Raw genomic sequence first — 13,421 nt, 5'->3', positions numbered from 1 at the left:
TAAGTAATCCCAAAATATGGACAATATGTAATTTTGTGAAGGATATAAACTTTTATTAGAAATTCAAATATAAAAACGGTAAATGGAATTCACCCGCGTCAATTATTAAGATGAAACGTTTTGTCCAGAAGAATTAAATGGGACTACATTAGCCATATAGACTGCATTGGTACACACAATAAATAAAATGAAATAATAAATGTATCGAAAATAGTTAGTTTTAAGGAAAAAAAATAACAATTAAATTGTACAGGATTTAAATATGATGATTATAAATTATATTTAATACTAGGTATTTAAAAAACATATTCAGTTGACCTAAAAATAAATAAAATATTTATCTTAGTATTATAGTATTTAATTTAAATTCATTTATTTTTACGACATTTTGTGTTAACTTAATGTATTGTATAATTTATTGATTATATTACATAATTTGGATAATTTAAGGATATGTATCACATCACATAAGGTAAAAAAACAGCTTAATTTGTAAATTCTAGTAATTGCTGCATATTCTTACAATAATCATAAATCAGATTTATAATAGAGGTTAAACTACTGTATTAAGATTTAAATAGAATATTATGTTAAAAATTCAAAATGTGTATAAAGGAGACAATTTTGATAAAAATAAAAAAAAGGAAACTATACTAATTACTGGTAAGATAAAAATAGTACAAACATGTTTTCCTTAAAACAATGAAACTTTAATAAGTGATCATTATTGATAAAATAAAAACATATTAAACTTGTACATAAAAAAAAGTAATTAATAAATTTCCCTAAATATTGTAATACATGTTTTTATTAAAATATTATTTTTCAGTTTTATTATTTATATGGAATTTCATTTTATATTACAATCATAATTAATAATAAAAATTATATAGATTATTTCAATAAAATATCAAGTTATCTTTGAAATTATAAAACTGTTAATATAAGTATGATAAACTACATATTTTACAATGCAAATAGTTTGTCATAGATTCCATGTATAGTTTAAAATTCATTCAAATATTACATTAACTTTTGGTAATAATAATTAATATAGTATTTATAATGTAATAATTGACATTTGAAGAATCTTTACAAATCAGATTTTTTAAGTCAGTTTTTAATGATGTTGTCAAGTTCAGTTTTGATTGCTATAACACCTTCAATCAATGGACTATGTGCAAAACGGCTGTACAGCATGTTTTGACAAATCACTAATAAATCGAACAAGTTCACAGCAATGGATCTCCTGAAAGATTTCAATTTATAACTAATAAAGAAAAACTTTTTTTGTAAATGTTTAACAATTATTATACCTTTGCATTCCTGATGGCCATAGATCAACATTTTGTAAATAATACCGAGCCAAGCTCATGATAACTTCCAATATGTGCAGCTCACTTGTCTTTTGCCACCTTGGATCATTAGTAGAATAAATCCTGCACGACACATAAACAAATAGATTAATATAATTATTTCAAATGATTATACTATTGATAAATGTTTAATAGACAAAAATATCACTTTTTATATATTGTTACTAAAGATTCAATAGGAGCACCAATAGTTAACATGGTTGTGTACACAGATTCCAAATCTCCACCAAAGTTACAATTCAAATATTCCAACATAGTTGTTACATATTCTATAAAATAATGTATATATTTCATAATAGGAGCACATATTTTAATAGTAATAAATAAATATATTAGGCATATTACATACCTAAGTCAAATGTAGACGAATTGATTGGATGTGAATTAGCCAATGATTTTATTTTTTCCAAAACAATGGTCATTTTATTATGTTCACTAATATCTCCACAGTCTTCCACAACTAATAAATAAAAATGTGAAACAATCAATTAACCCAACAACAAAAAGTTGTTTTCAAGATAAAAAAAAACTGCCATAAAAGAACTACAACCACACATTAAATTAACTACACAGTGTAAAGTGAGAATTTACCTATTAAAATATTTCCTGAAATAATGAGACTATCATAATTCTATTTTTTTTTTTATATATATAAGCCTTAAATGGACAATGACTATAAATGTTTCATATTTTAGTTTAATTTTTTCTTAAAAATGTTAAAAAAAATGAAAATAGCCATTTTGTATAGTTTATTATTCTGAAAATGTTGATGTATCAATATTTTATTTTCATTAATTTCATGATTTTAAGTATTTTTTCTAGTTTCAAGAAAAATTGTGAATTATTAAACTAGTATCAACTAGTATTTAACCAACAATATTAAATATGTGACTTGCAAGCAACAGCAGGTAAATGCTTTCCATATACTAAAAAAATATATCAAAGAAAAGTCAACATTTTTAATAAAAATAAACTCTACAATATAAAAATAAAAAATAAAAAATAAAATTTTTTTTACAAAAACAGTAAATTAAATTAAAATACAAAATACTTGTAGTCCTTGACTCTGTGGGTCTTATGAATAAAACAGAATTACAATATCTTCATTATTTATGGAGATATAGCAATGGGTAATTCAAGACCAAACACTATAATACTCTATAGACAAAACATTATAATGTGTCAATTAATTGTTATAGATATTTTAGGTATACTAAATCCAGACTTAATATAGTTTAATGTCATACTAGGCATAAAATCCAATCTTCAGGGAGGGGTGCATTGTATATGAACTTAACTTAACCTATATCAGTAGAACTGCTTATTATGGCATCTAAAATAATGGGTAAATTGTATTTATATTATAGTTTATTGATACATATTACATCACCAAATTCATGAAACTTGGCCACAGAGAAGAACACAATGATTTTATCATATTTAAAAAGGAAGAATTCATGTGTTTATTCTTAAAGTTAATAAGTATTTTTAGTTTTGTATTAGTATTTACAACTTACCTTTTAATAAAATATTTTCCCAAATCTGGTTGACTAGTTCACGATCATCATGATTTGAAAGCTGTAATATTGCCAACTGAGCTTCCCATAGACTATGCGGTTCAGCAAAATTACTATAAAGCTAATATATATATATATATTATTATTTATAAACCTTTTTTATCATCAAATTTGAATGCATACTTCGCCTAATGTAAACAGACAGCTATTTAACTTATCAATAATATCAGCTTTTCCATCAATTTGACTAGATAACAATAAATCCAATATCTAGTTAAAATAAATTAAGTATACAAGAATTAAAATAAAATTATTCATAAATAAATAATAAAATAAACATTTAGGACATCGAAACCAACCATTTTCTGTATTTCAGCTACTTGTAATAAGTCTTCAACATCCCTGAGACTGGTAACATTCAAAGCAGGTGTACTTAACTTTTTACTGCGCAAACATGCCATTGCCCGCCCTAAATACATTAGGCGGTCGCTTAAAGTTAAGCCACTCCTGATATGAAAAAAATTACTTTGAGATTAAAATATACATATTTGGTATTTATTTGTAAAAAAGTATAATTACTCGGGTCTTTTAGCCAATGATGCCAGAACTTCAGCTGCCTCATTATAATTTCCATTATACTCATAATATCTACATAGTACATCTTTAATATAGTTATTGTTATCATCACACCTGGACTGAGCCAATAAAAACTTTTCCAAACTATGATGTCCCATTTCAATAGTTTCTTTTATTAATTTTTTATCTATCATCCATCTATACACTACGGTATGCATGATTTCATCATCACATGAAATACATAATTTTATCAACTCAGAAATCTGTTTATAACATAATATCCATTATATATATAATTATTTAAAAAAGTATGTATGTATATAAAAAAAAAAATAATAAATACCAAATTAGAAGATTGTTCAGAAGTTAGTGCAGAATTTTCTAGAATTCCCGGTATTAAATTTGGTCGAGTAGGGATAATTACTGATGGATTTTTCACCATGATTGAAAATAAGTAATCTAAACTTGCACTTATTTCTTTGTAAATATTTAATCTAAATTCGTAAAACAATATGTATTAAAATTTTTCCAAAAGTAAAGCCTTTCAAGAATAAATGTTACAACAATAATAATAAGTATAACTTTGATAAAAGTTAACTAAAGTATGAATAAGCCAAGGTTACATTACCTGAGCATATAGGCACCATAACCTGGTCCATCTGTATCTAATACCATATTGTTGACAAAATAATGACCACCCAAATTTTTCGGATCAATTTTTTTAGCACACTCTTTACATATTTGATATACACCTTCCATGTATGCACAATTAGTATATTGTAAACACACTGACGTTAAATTAAACTTTGGTGCTACTTCTTTCAACACCTAGTTTACCCATATAAAAAAAAATGCATGAAAGTAAAAAAACAATATTGTTTAATTAATTATTACCAAAAGAGATTTGTATAGAATTCTTTTACGTTCATCCTCATTAACTGTAGATTGCGCTAATTTAATCATTTCTGATGCCTAAAATAATCAAATGTATAAAATAATTTAATGTATTAACAATTACAATTTAAATTTATATAAAGATTTAGTTCATACTCTATATTTATTTAATATTATATATTTTATTTTATTGAAGAGAATGTCTTACTCACAAGTGTCAATGAGCAATGCTGTATTTCTCATTGTAATTTTTAATATTAGAGTGAATTTATGTATTATCAGATTTAAAATATTAAATAAGATGCCACATAGATTTTTTTTACTGAAAAATTGCAATTACAAAATGTTCAAAACACACTTAAAAATAAAATATTAAAAAAAACCTTTAGTTGTCCTAAATTACATTTTTTAGTTTTAATTTGAAATATGGAAATTTAACCTATTATTAAAAATAAAAATAAAACATTTGCTGTTATGTGTATGTACAATGGAAAATAAACACACGTGGGTATAACATTTTCTTAATTTTCTTAAAAAGGTAGGTATAGCCTATACTGAATAATAATAATAATATAGACATAATAACTATAAATATTTACTTTTGTACAAGCAGCGTCTTCAGAATGGTATATGGATGGACAGACTTGTCGTAATTTTGTACTGATTGATTCTACAGAAGAATTTTCATTTAAATACCTAAAAATATACAATATAAAATATCTTTTATTGTATAGATTTTTTATATTTTTATTTGTAAACTAAATATAAATAATATACATTCAAAATTATTATTTTTTTATTGAACTTAAGCCCGGCGACTAAGGCCATTAGCTGTTGTAGGGGTAAGAGATGGTTGGATAGGTTGTGTTTTTACGGTTGGTACGGTCGGTTTAGGAACACGTGTATGTGTGGCAAGATTTTTGCGCACTACGTACCCAGGTGGTCACCCATCCGAGTACTAGTGGCAGCGGCCGTTGCTTACTCTTAACCACATGAGTGATTAATTTCAGCCACTGCACCGCGCCGAGCCACAAAAAAAAAAAAATTATTTATAATTAAGTAAAATAATCAACTATTTTTCAGAGACGGATTAAAATTATACAAAATAGTACATGTCTGGAAGCGCTAGTTTCTTATAAGTATACTCAAATACTTATATTACTTATAAATATTTTATACTATCATAAATTACAGAATGAACTAAACATAATTTGTTTATACTAGAATATTATGACATTTTATTAACAGTTTGATAGTCAGTATTGGAAAAATACTTGCCCCAACACCACAAATTGTTTTAATCCGGTTTTGTTTATACTCACGTGTTTAATAATTTTTGAACTAAAGTTTGACACAGTTCTTGATGTGAAAGAATCAATTCTTTAAATGTAATATTTTTCAATACACGCTGTTCATGCTGAAAAAATGATATTGAATGTTTTTAATCTTAACACTAAATTAGATCACTGTAATAGACATGTTAAATTTAAATTCAATGATAAATTGTTGCATACAAAAAACAATTTTGAGCTTAAGACAATTAGCTTGTATTAGGCGTTGATTCAAGGTGGGTCACCACGTTGGCTATAACAAAATGTGTAGCCTATTTAATTTATTTAATTTTAATATTTTGTGTTATCCTATGTAAATATGTAAATGTATTGTTGTATTATTCAGTCACAAATCTTCGTCTTTTATTCTTATAACATACATTTATAAATTGTTGATAATAATATTATTATCATGAAGTTATTAACATATTTGCTCAATCAAACAGGAGATTAGACTTTCAACATTAAAATTTAAATTCAGTTTATGTAAAAAAAAAAAGTATTCATTATAATGGGCCAAGGGTTGAGCACCACTCATCTAAATCATATAATACATGTATGTATATTATAAATGCCTTTTTAATTATTGTAATTTGCAAAAATCAACATGTTATTTAATTTTATGAGCAATTTATTAATGTTTTAAGTACCTATCTAAAGTTTATTTACAAAAATTTTAAAGTTAATTTTATTTAATTCAGACTTTTGAACGAGATCTGGTTTCATCAAGTTTAGATTAATGACTACCATAATTAAGAAAATAAGAAAAAATTTTCTACTTTAAAACCTCCAAGTATCAATAAGCTCATATTTATTACTAGAAAAAATAGTGAAAATCGAATTATTTTTACAGTTCCTAAAAGTGATGTCATAAAAAAAAAAAAAAAACAAAAAATAAATTATTATAAAACCAATACATTCATTCATATGTTTACACAGAATATAAAATAATAAAAACCAGGAAACATTTATCATTTTTTTTTACTTACATCAATTAATTCATTTGCTAAAGTATAAAATTGATGTTCACTGAGTAATTTCCACAAATTAAATACTTCAGCACTACTAACAATTAATTGTTTCAAACATTCAATAGATTTCGATTCAGATTGATGTGCATCTTGAATAGCTGTTCGTCTAGACGTATCTAATGGTATTCTAGAATAGTTTGCCAACATTTTTGAATAATTGTTCATGAAAGAGTGTAAAGTTTGCAAATGACTAGCAACATATGAACAATCATCTGGAGACACTGTATTAGCAATCTAAAAATTAAAATGTAATTATTATAAATTTAGTTTTCATTCATAAAATAGATTATTTATATTTTACATAAGTTTTTCCATCAGTGGTCTCCATATTAACAGCTTTAATGTTCCACAGCGGTCTTAGTAAACGACTAACAAATAAATATAATCCATTATGTTTCGATGAGTACTGAACACTAGTGGATTCAAATGGTAAATGTGTTATATTTGTCTGATTTTTTATAAATGTTGGCAGAGATGATGGTGGTATAGGTGATGTTGAAAAATTACTTGATCTGAAACCTAAAAGTGATAATTGGTATCTCCTTCTTTGGGTAAATAATACATGTTTATAAAGAGTACTAATAAAAGTTTATATATTCATATTTTGCCTACAGTAATTATTTATATTTTACGTTCAATAAATTAAATAAAAATTAAACCAAAGTAACCATAGAATATTAAGTCATGAAAGTAAAAAATAAAGATATAATCTTTTTCAAACTAACAATCATGAAATTAAAAAAATAAGTAGATAAATAAAAATAAGTAAATTTTAAATAAGCTAATTCAAATATAAACAGTAAATATATATTTCATACTATTATTTTGTGGAACTCTTGTTAATTCATGAAGTGATTCGTGTAGATTTTCAGTCACTAATTTAGGTTCACCACCATGAGTGAAAAATGCACGAGTTGCGTATTCTTTGATCTAATTATAAAAACACATAAATTTAACTAATTAATAAAAACACTATAAAAATTATAGATATAGAAAAAAAATAAAAGTATTAACCTTTATATTTTTTAATGACTGATCACAAATAATTGTGAGACATGCCACACATGCTTGATTATCTGTGAAATTTTTAAAATATGTTTTGATAGCATCTGTTTCTGAACCTTGACTACTGGCTAATAATTCGCAGAGAGTGTCATAAGGTCGAAGCATTTCAAATATTTCCAAACCCTATAGTATGAAAACAAATAATGTATTAGTGAATATAAATCTTTTTTAAAATTACTTACTTGTGGAGCCAAGGTTATATATTCTTGGCGATTTTCAAACTGTTGACGAACAATGAGTGGTGGTTGGGGTAAACTTGGGTCATTGTATACCAATAAATTAGGTCCTATATTATCTAGTGTTAATGGACATACATCCAAATCAGTAATAAAATATCTTTCACTGAAATTAGAACTAAATGCATATTCATCAGGTGATATACACCACAACATTGGCCTGTAATTAGTTATGTCAGTGTTGCATGCCATTATAATAGTACCTGCAAATAAAATACCTGAAGTTGAATATTTTTCTATGTCGCAATATAACCAACAATATATCATACTAATATATTAGAATAATATTACATGCATTTATATTGACTTTTATTTTTGTAGATATTGTTTCTGCCGTTTCTTGGGTTTTTTCCAACTACTAATATTTTCATTTAGAATTTAAGGATATTTATTTTAAATTACAATTTTAAAGTTGTAAAATTTAAGCAACTAAAATAATTAAGTTTCAAATGTAAACAAATAAATAATACGTATAAAGGCATTAGTATGTATATAAGCAATATAAGCAATTTTTTTTTAATTACTTGGGAGATTTAATAATAAAATAAAATTATACCTCTGTTGTATAACACGTGCTGAACACTACTCGGTTTAGATTCTCCAATAACCTTATTATACCCTGGTGGCAAACGTATGTGTACTAGTTGTAATGTGAAAGGTCTAGTATTGCTAGAGGTTATTGCTCCAGTAGAAAAATACAATCTAAACCCAGACTTGGATACAACTAACAGATGGATGTTAGGTGATTCAGTTTCTTCTATGATTTTTATGCTACTCAATATAGTTATTTGAGCTATTTCCATAGTTCTGAAATAAAAATATACCAAAATTCTGGTTATTATTGATATTGAATTAATTTTAACACATTGGAATAATAAAGATTATATTATAATTTAAAAATTAAACTATTTTCACTATTTATATTTCATTTATCTTGATATCTTAAGTGAAGTTATATACATGATATATTAATGGAAAAAAAATAAATACTTCATACAATATTTAAAATTATAATTTATTATATTATAAATGCAAGGCTAATGTCTGTTATTAACATGGCTTGGAAGTTATAGCACTAAATATCAGAAGATATGTACACTAAAGACAATATTTTTTTTTTTACAAAAGAAGTTTTAGATTTCTTTTTTCATAGATGATGATCAAGTATTTAGGAACTAGGTATATGGTTAGGCTATGAAATGTAAATTTTAAAAATTCAATAATCACAGTACAATGTATCTGATATGAATAAAAAATAATCAAATTATTGTAAACTAATGAATTTGTCTGATGTGATCAGTAATAAAATGCGTATACTAAGAAATTTTTTGGTTGAGGTTTAACCTTATCTAGTTTACCTTTTCATAAATATTAGTGTTTGGCCATTAAATAAGTAAATCATTTGATTTTAATAAAAAAACTTATTTCTAAAACAAATAGACTGTGTGATAATGATTAAGAAATTATAATGCATCTTTAAAAAATATTTTATGTTTATTTACATACAATTATGAAATATTAATTATTCACTGTGTTACAATTAATTGGTTGTAATATAATATCATTATTTAGCTTTATTTGAAAGTCTTGTTATTATAGGTATTTAAAAATTATCTGACTTTCATATGGCTAGGTGGCAGGTTGACAACAAAAAAGTACCTGTTTAAAAATAATAATATTTACCTGAGTAGTTTTGAAACTTGATGCTCAAGATTAGAATGTGACAAAGAAACGATTCGACTTGTAGATTTACCATCAGATCCAAGATCATACATTTCAATTGAACTATTTTCAGTCAGTGTGTAAAGTATATGTCGTGTATTATCGATAGCTATTTCAATAATGGCTGAGGGTTCGGTGATTGCATATGTTAAAAATGATGGTAAAATATATGATAAAGTTCCAGTTGAATGACAAACTTTCTTGCAACGTCTACCATTTCCAATTGAAAACCATCCTAAATCTTTCTAAATATTTAAAAAAATACTCTAGATAAATATTTTTTAACTTTCATAAACCATGTTAGTAGTATTTACTATTTAATAATAATAATAATAATAAAAAACTTTTAAGACAATAAATACCCAATAATCAATTTCAAACAGGTTACCATCTTCACTTGCAAGAAAAATTCGTCCATTGTCAGTTCCAACAATTTTAGAGGTTATCACACCTTCAGTGGGAACTTCATAAATGGTATCTGTAGTAAGTTCCAATTGTTCTATAGTTTTACCTAATAATACAAACAAATTATTTATTATATATTGCAAAAAAACAAAAAAAAAACCAATTAAATAAAAATGTTTTTTTAACATGTTGACACCACATGGCCGCTGGCGTTCATTTAATTAGTAGGTATTTGTTAAGCGTCAAGCATATGTTTCAATGTATTCCAAATTTGTGTATCCCAAATATTTTAAAAAATAGAAAAATGGGGTAAAAAACGTATTATATTTTATTATATAAGTATTTATAAAGCTATAAGTAAGAGGGTAGGTTGAACAATTTTACCAAAAATCATAAAAATATTTTATCAAAACTAAAAAAAAAAAAATCAATAATTTTAAATGGCTATAAATAATTTAAAATTAGACTAAATATTTTCTAATTTTATTGTATGAATCGCGAATGATAGTTTATGATATTGTCAAATGTTTCAAATTCCTATGATTAATATTTGTTGAATTTTATAAGAAGAAATTGTCATACAAATTTAGAAAATTTTATAAAAATACAGTGTATTCTGCTTAATGTGGGCACGTTGGGACCAGCTCTATAAACAATTGAAAAAAATTATACAAAACATACTAAATAATTTTGATAAACACTATCTCATAGATCTGATGAAATCCGTTTATATTAGTCGTTTTTAAATACATATTACGTGCAAATTCTAACACTGATAAAATAAAAATTGCCCACATACACCAATCTGAGAGCCTATATTATGTGGTTTTTTTTAATATATTAGTTAAATACATTTGTATTGGGACTAAACCCTTTTGCCTATATTACACGGATACCCGCCCATATAAGACGGAATCCACAGTGTACACTTTAATTGTTTAAAAAAGTAAAAAATTTAAAAACTTAACCTGGGTATTTTTAATTGTTTAATTGCTATAAGAACAACTTATAAGGATCTTAATATTAAATTTATAATTCTTTTTTTAACATATTCCAATTTAAAATAAAACTAAAAGATAAAAAACATTTTAAATATTTAAAATAGATAGAAAAATGATTAATATTATTTTGAAAATAATCTTATGTTTAGTAAATGTTAATATATATATTAGGTCAACATTTTAAATCTGTCATGAGTGTTCATTTTTGATTCATAAAATAAAAATGGATTTTGTGTAAAAATTTATGAAATTAAAGTATTATTTTTTTCTGAATTTTTTTTAAAAGAAATGGGATCTTTTGATTCTTTAAAGTATCAACTAAATCCAATTTGCTTTTACTCTTTGTTGAGAATCCGTATACCAAAAAAAATAAAAATAAAATAATAATAATAACATTCTTTGATATTTCAAATAAATCGTTTTAAATAATTAATATTATGATGAAAGTAATGATTAATTTAAATAATGCCAGCGGCCAGCCCAGTATGATTTTCATTACTTTTATCTGTTGTTTACTATTTATAATTTTTAAATATAAAAATATAATGATATAATATAGTTACCATCAACACCAGTAACTTTTTTAAATGTTACTCCTAATATTGCTATGTTTAATCCAGTAGCTAAAACTAACAAATGCTTAATATGTGCTTGAAATACATTTGGTTTAGGTTGTACTAGTGCTACTGCAAAAATAGTTGAGTTCATTCCATCAAAATAAGATAAATCCGTTCTAAAATATAAAATTGTTTAATTTTACAATTATTTAAATTATAGTTAACAATATATTACCCTTCAGTATAGTCCCATAAAAAGAATTCTTGATCAATTGTGACCCAAACTCGGTTTATACTAGGAAATATTCCCATCTTACGATGAAAATTTTGAGCATCTATACAATAAGTTAATTAAATTAAAGGAATTAAAATATATTTGCATATTTGCATAGTTATTATTATAAAATGTATTGAGCACTAACATAAGAAATATGCAGTTAAATTTTTGAAAAAAAAAAAATGAAAATAAGACATCAAAATTAAAATAATACCATTCCATTGCTCAAGTAACGCGCCTGGTAATGGTATCTTGTGTCTTGATTTAAGAGGAGTAATTGAAGGCATCCCTAGACTTTCTTTAGGATAGTCATATTCTGTACAACCACTAACACTCTGACCTTAAAGTTACAGAAAAAAACATGCTTGATTAATTTAATTAATTTTGTAGTTACAAAATAAAATTATTTAAAATAACTTTTAATAACTATATTTGGTACTGACTGCTATTACTGTCTGCTTTGGTTATTTGCATTTTATCAAGAAGTGTTGGAAATGAGTCATCTGCTGCAAAGTATCGATCCAACATTTTACCAGATAGATCTAAACTATCTTTGGCTGATATTGATTGATTAATCATCGACATGGAATTATCCAAGGACCGTGAAATATTCAATGTAGAGTCCATCTTTAATTGAGTTGAAATGTAGTAATAATTATTTATTCATCAATCAATTAGAAATATACGTTTATATTTTAATTAACACGGTAGTAAAAATAAATTTAACTAAAAAACTATTAAGTATTAATAAACACGATGTAAAAAAAAAAAAATTAAAAAACCGATACCTAAGTACTAATATGAAATATGAATTAGAATTTACATATAGAACTGATTGGAAAATGGAAAAATAAGAACTATATCATGTTTGATTTCAATAGATTTCATCTACATCGTGGTTATTTGCTTATTGTTAAAGTGTTAACAATGTTAACATAAATATTGAATTATAATAAACAAAATACAAACTATTTAACCGGCCTCCGGGCAGTTCTTCCTCTGAATTAACAATCTGAGATAATATTCTGGAAGAAACCATTTAAATCCAAAATTCAGGTACACCAACTTTGAAATGTAAATACTCCATTTTCCTGAATTTATTTATTTTTAAATGAACCTAGAGATTTAGTACAACTTAAAGAAAGGCTTTATAATATCTATTTCATAGACATAATAATTATCATGACAAATTAGATCTAATTTGTCATGATAATTATTATGTCTATGATCTATGTATTTATATTAAATATATTATATAAAGGTATTCTAATCTATGTATTATATCCTATATATTATCAAGGCTCTCTAGTGCGACTGTTCGGTGTTCCCATCCCATTTTGAGAATATTAAATTTCACTTATTGAATTATATTTAGGTACCATATACATTTTTGAAAATTTCGATTACAGTATGTAAATAGACAACACTTCAAC

General features: G+C 24.7%; 1 protein-coding gene across 3 annotated transcripts; it reads right to left on the bottom strand.

Moving 5' to 3' along the window:
• Positions 1–688: 688 nt before the first annotated feature.
• On the bottom strand, positions 689–13,109 carry LOC114126823 (nuclear pore complex protein Nup155-like). 3 transcript variants are annotated; one of them, XM_027990850.2, is made up of 26 exons: positions 12,958–13,109; positions 12,432–12,615; positions 12,203–12,328; positions 11,947–12,046; positions 11,718–11,887; positions 10,111–10,259; positions 9,710–9,993; positions 8,583–8,833; positions 7,973–8,229; positions 7,740–7,913; positions 7,544–7,655; positions 7,027–7,244; positions 6,684–6,959; positions 5,686–5,780; positions 4,963–5,059; positions 4,364–4,441; positions 4,098–4,297; positions 3,813–3,963; positions 3,473–3,732; positions 3,253–3,400; positions 3,077–3,163; positions 2,894–3,014; positions 1,726–1,836; positions 1,525–1,645; positions 1,317–1,439; positions 689–1,249 (listed from the first exon to the last, which is right to left on the bottom strand). In XM_027990850.2, exons 2-26 carry the CDS (start codon positions 12,613–12,615, stop codon positions 1,114–1,116), a joined length of 4,029 nt encoding a protein of 1,342 aa, XP_027846651.2. In that variant the 5' UTR covers positions 12,958–13,109; the 3' UTR covers positions 689–1,113. The 3 variants fall into 3 exon arrangements, with proteins under 3 accessions (XP_027846651.2, XP_027846650.2, XP_050059629.1); XM_027990849.2 differs by lacking the exon at positions 12,958–13,109 and having other exon boundaries at positions 12,432–12,910; XM_050203672.1 differs by lacking the exons at positions 689–1,249; positions 1,317–1,439; positions 1,525–1,645; positions 1,726–1,836; positions 12,958–13,109 and adding an exon at positions 2,273–2,709 and having other exon boundaries at positions 12,432–12,920.
• Between the last annotated feature and the right edge of the window lie 312 nt (positions 13,110–13,421).

This window comes from Aphis gossypii, chromosome 1 (genome assembly GCF_020184175.1).
Source record: "Aphis gossypii isolate Hap1 chromosome 1, ASM2018417v2, whole genome shotgun sequence".
Taxonomy (NCBI): Eukaryota; Metazoa; Arthropoda; class Insecta; order Hemiptera; family Aphididae; genus Aphis; species Aphis gossypii.
The sequence above is the reverse complement of the archived record's forward strand: the minus strand, read 5'-3'. Positions and strand labels throughout refer to the sequence as shown.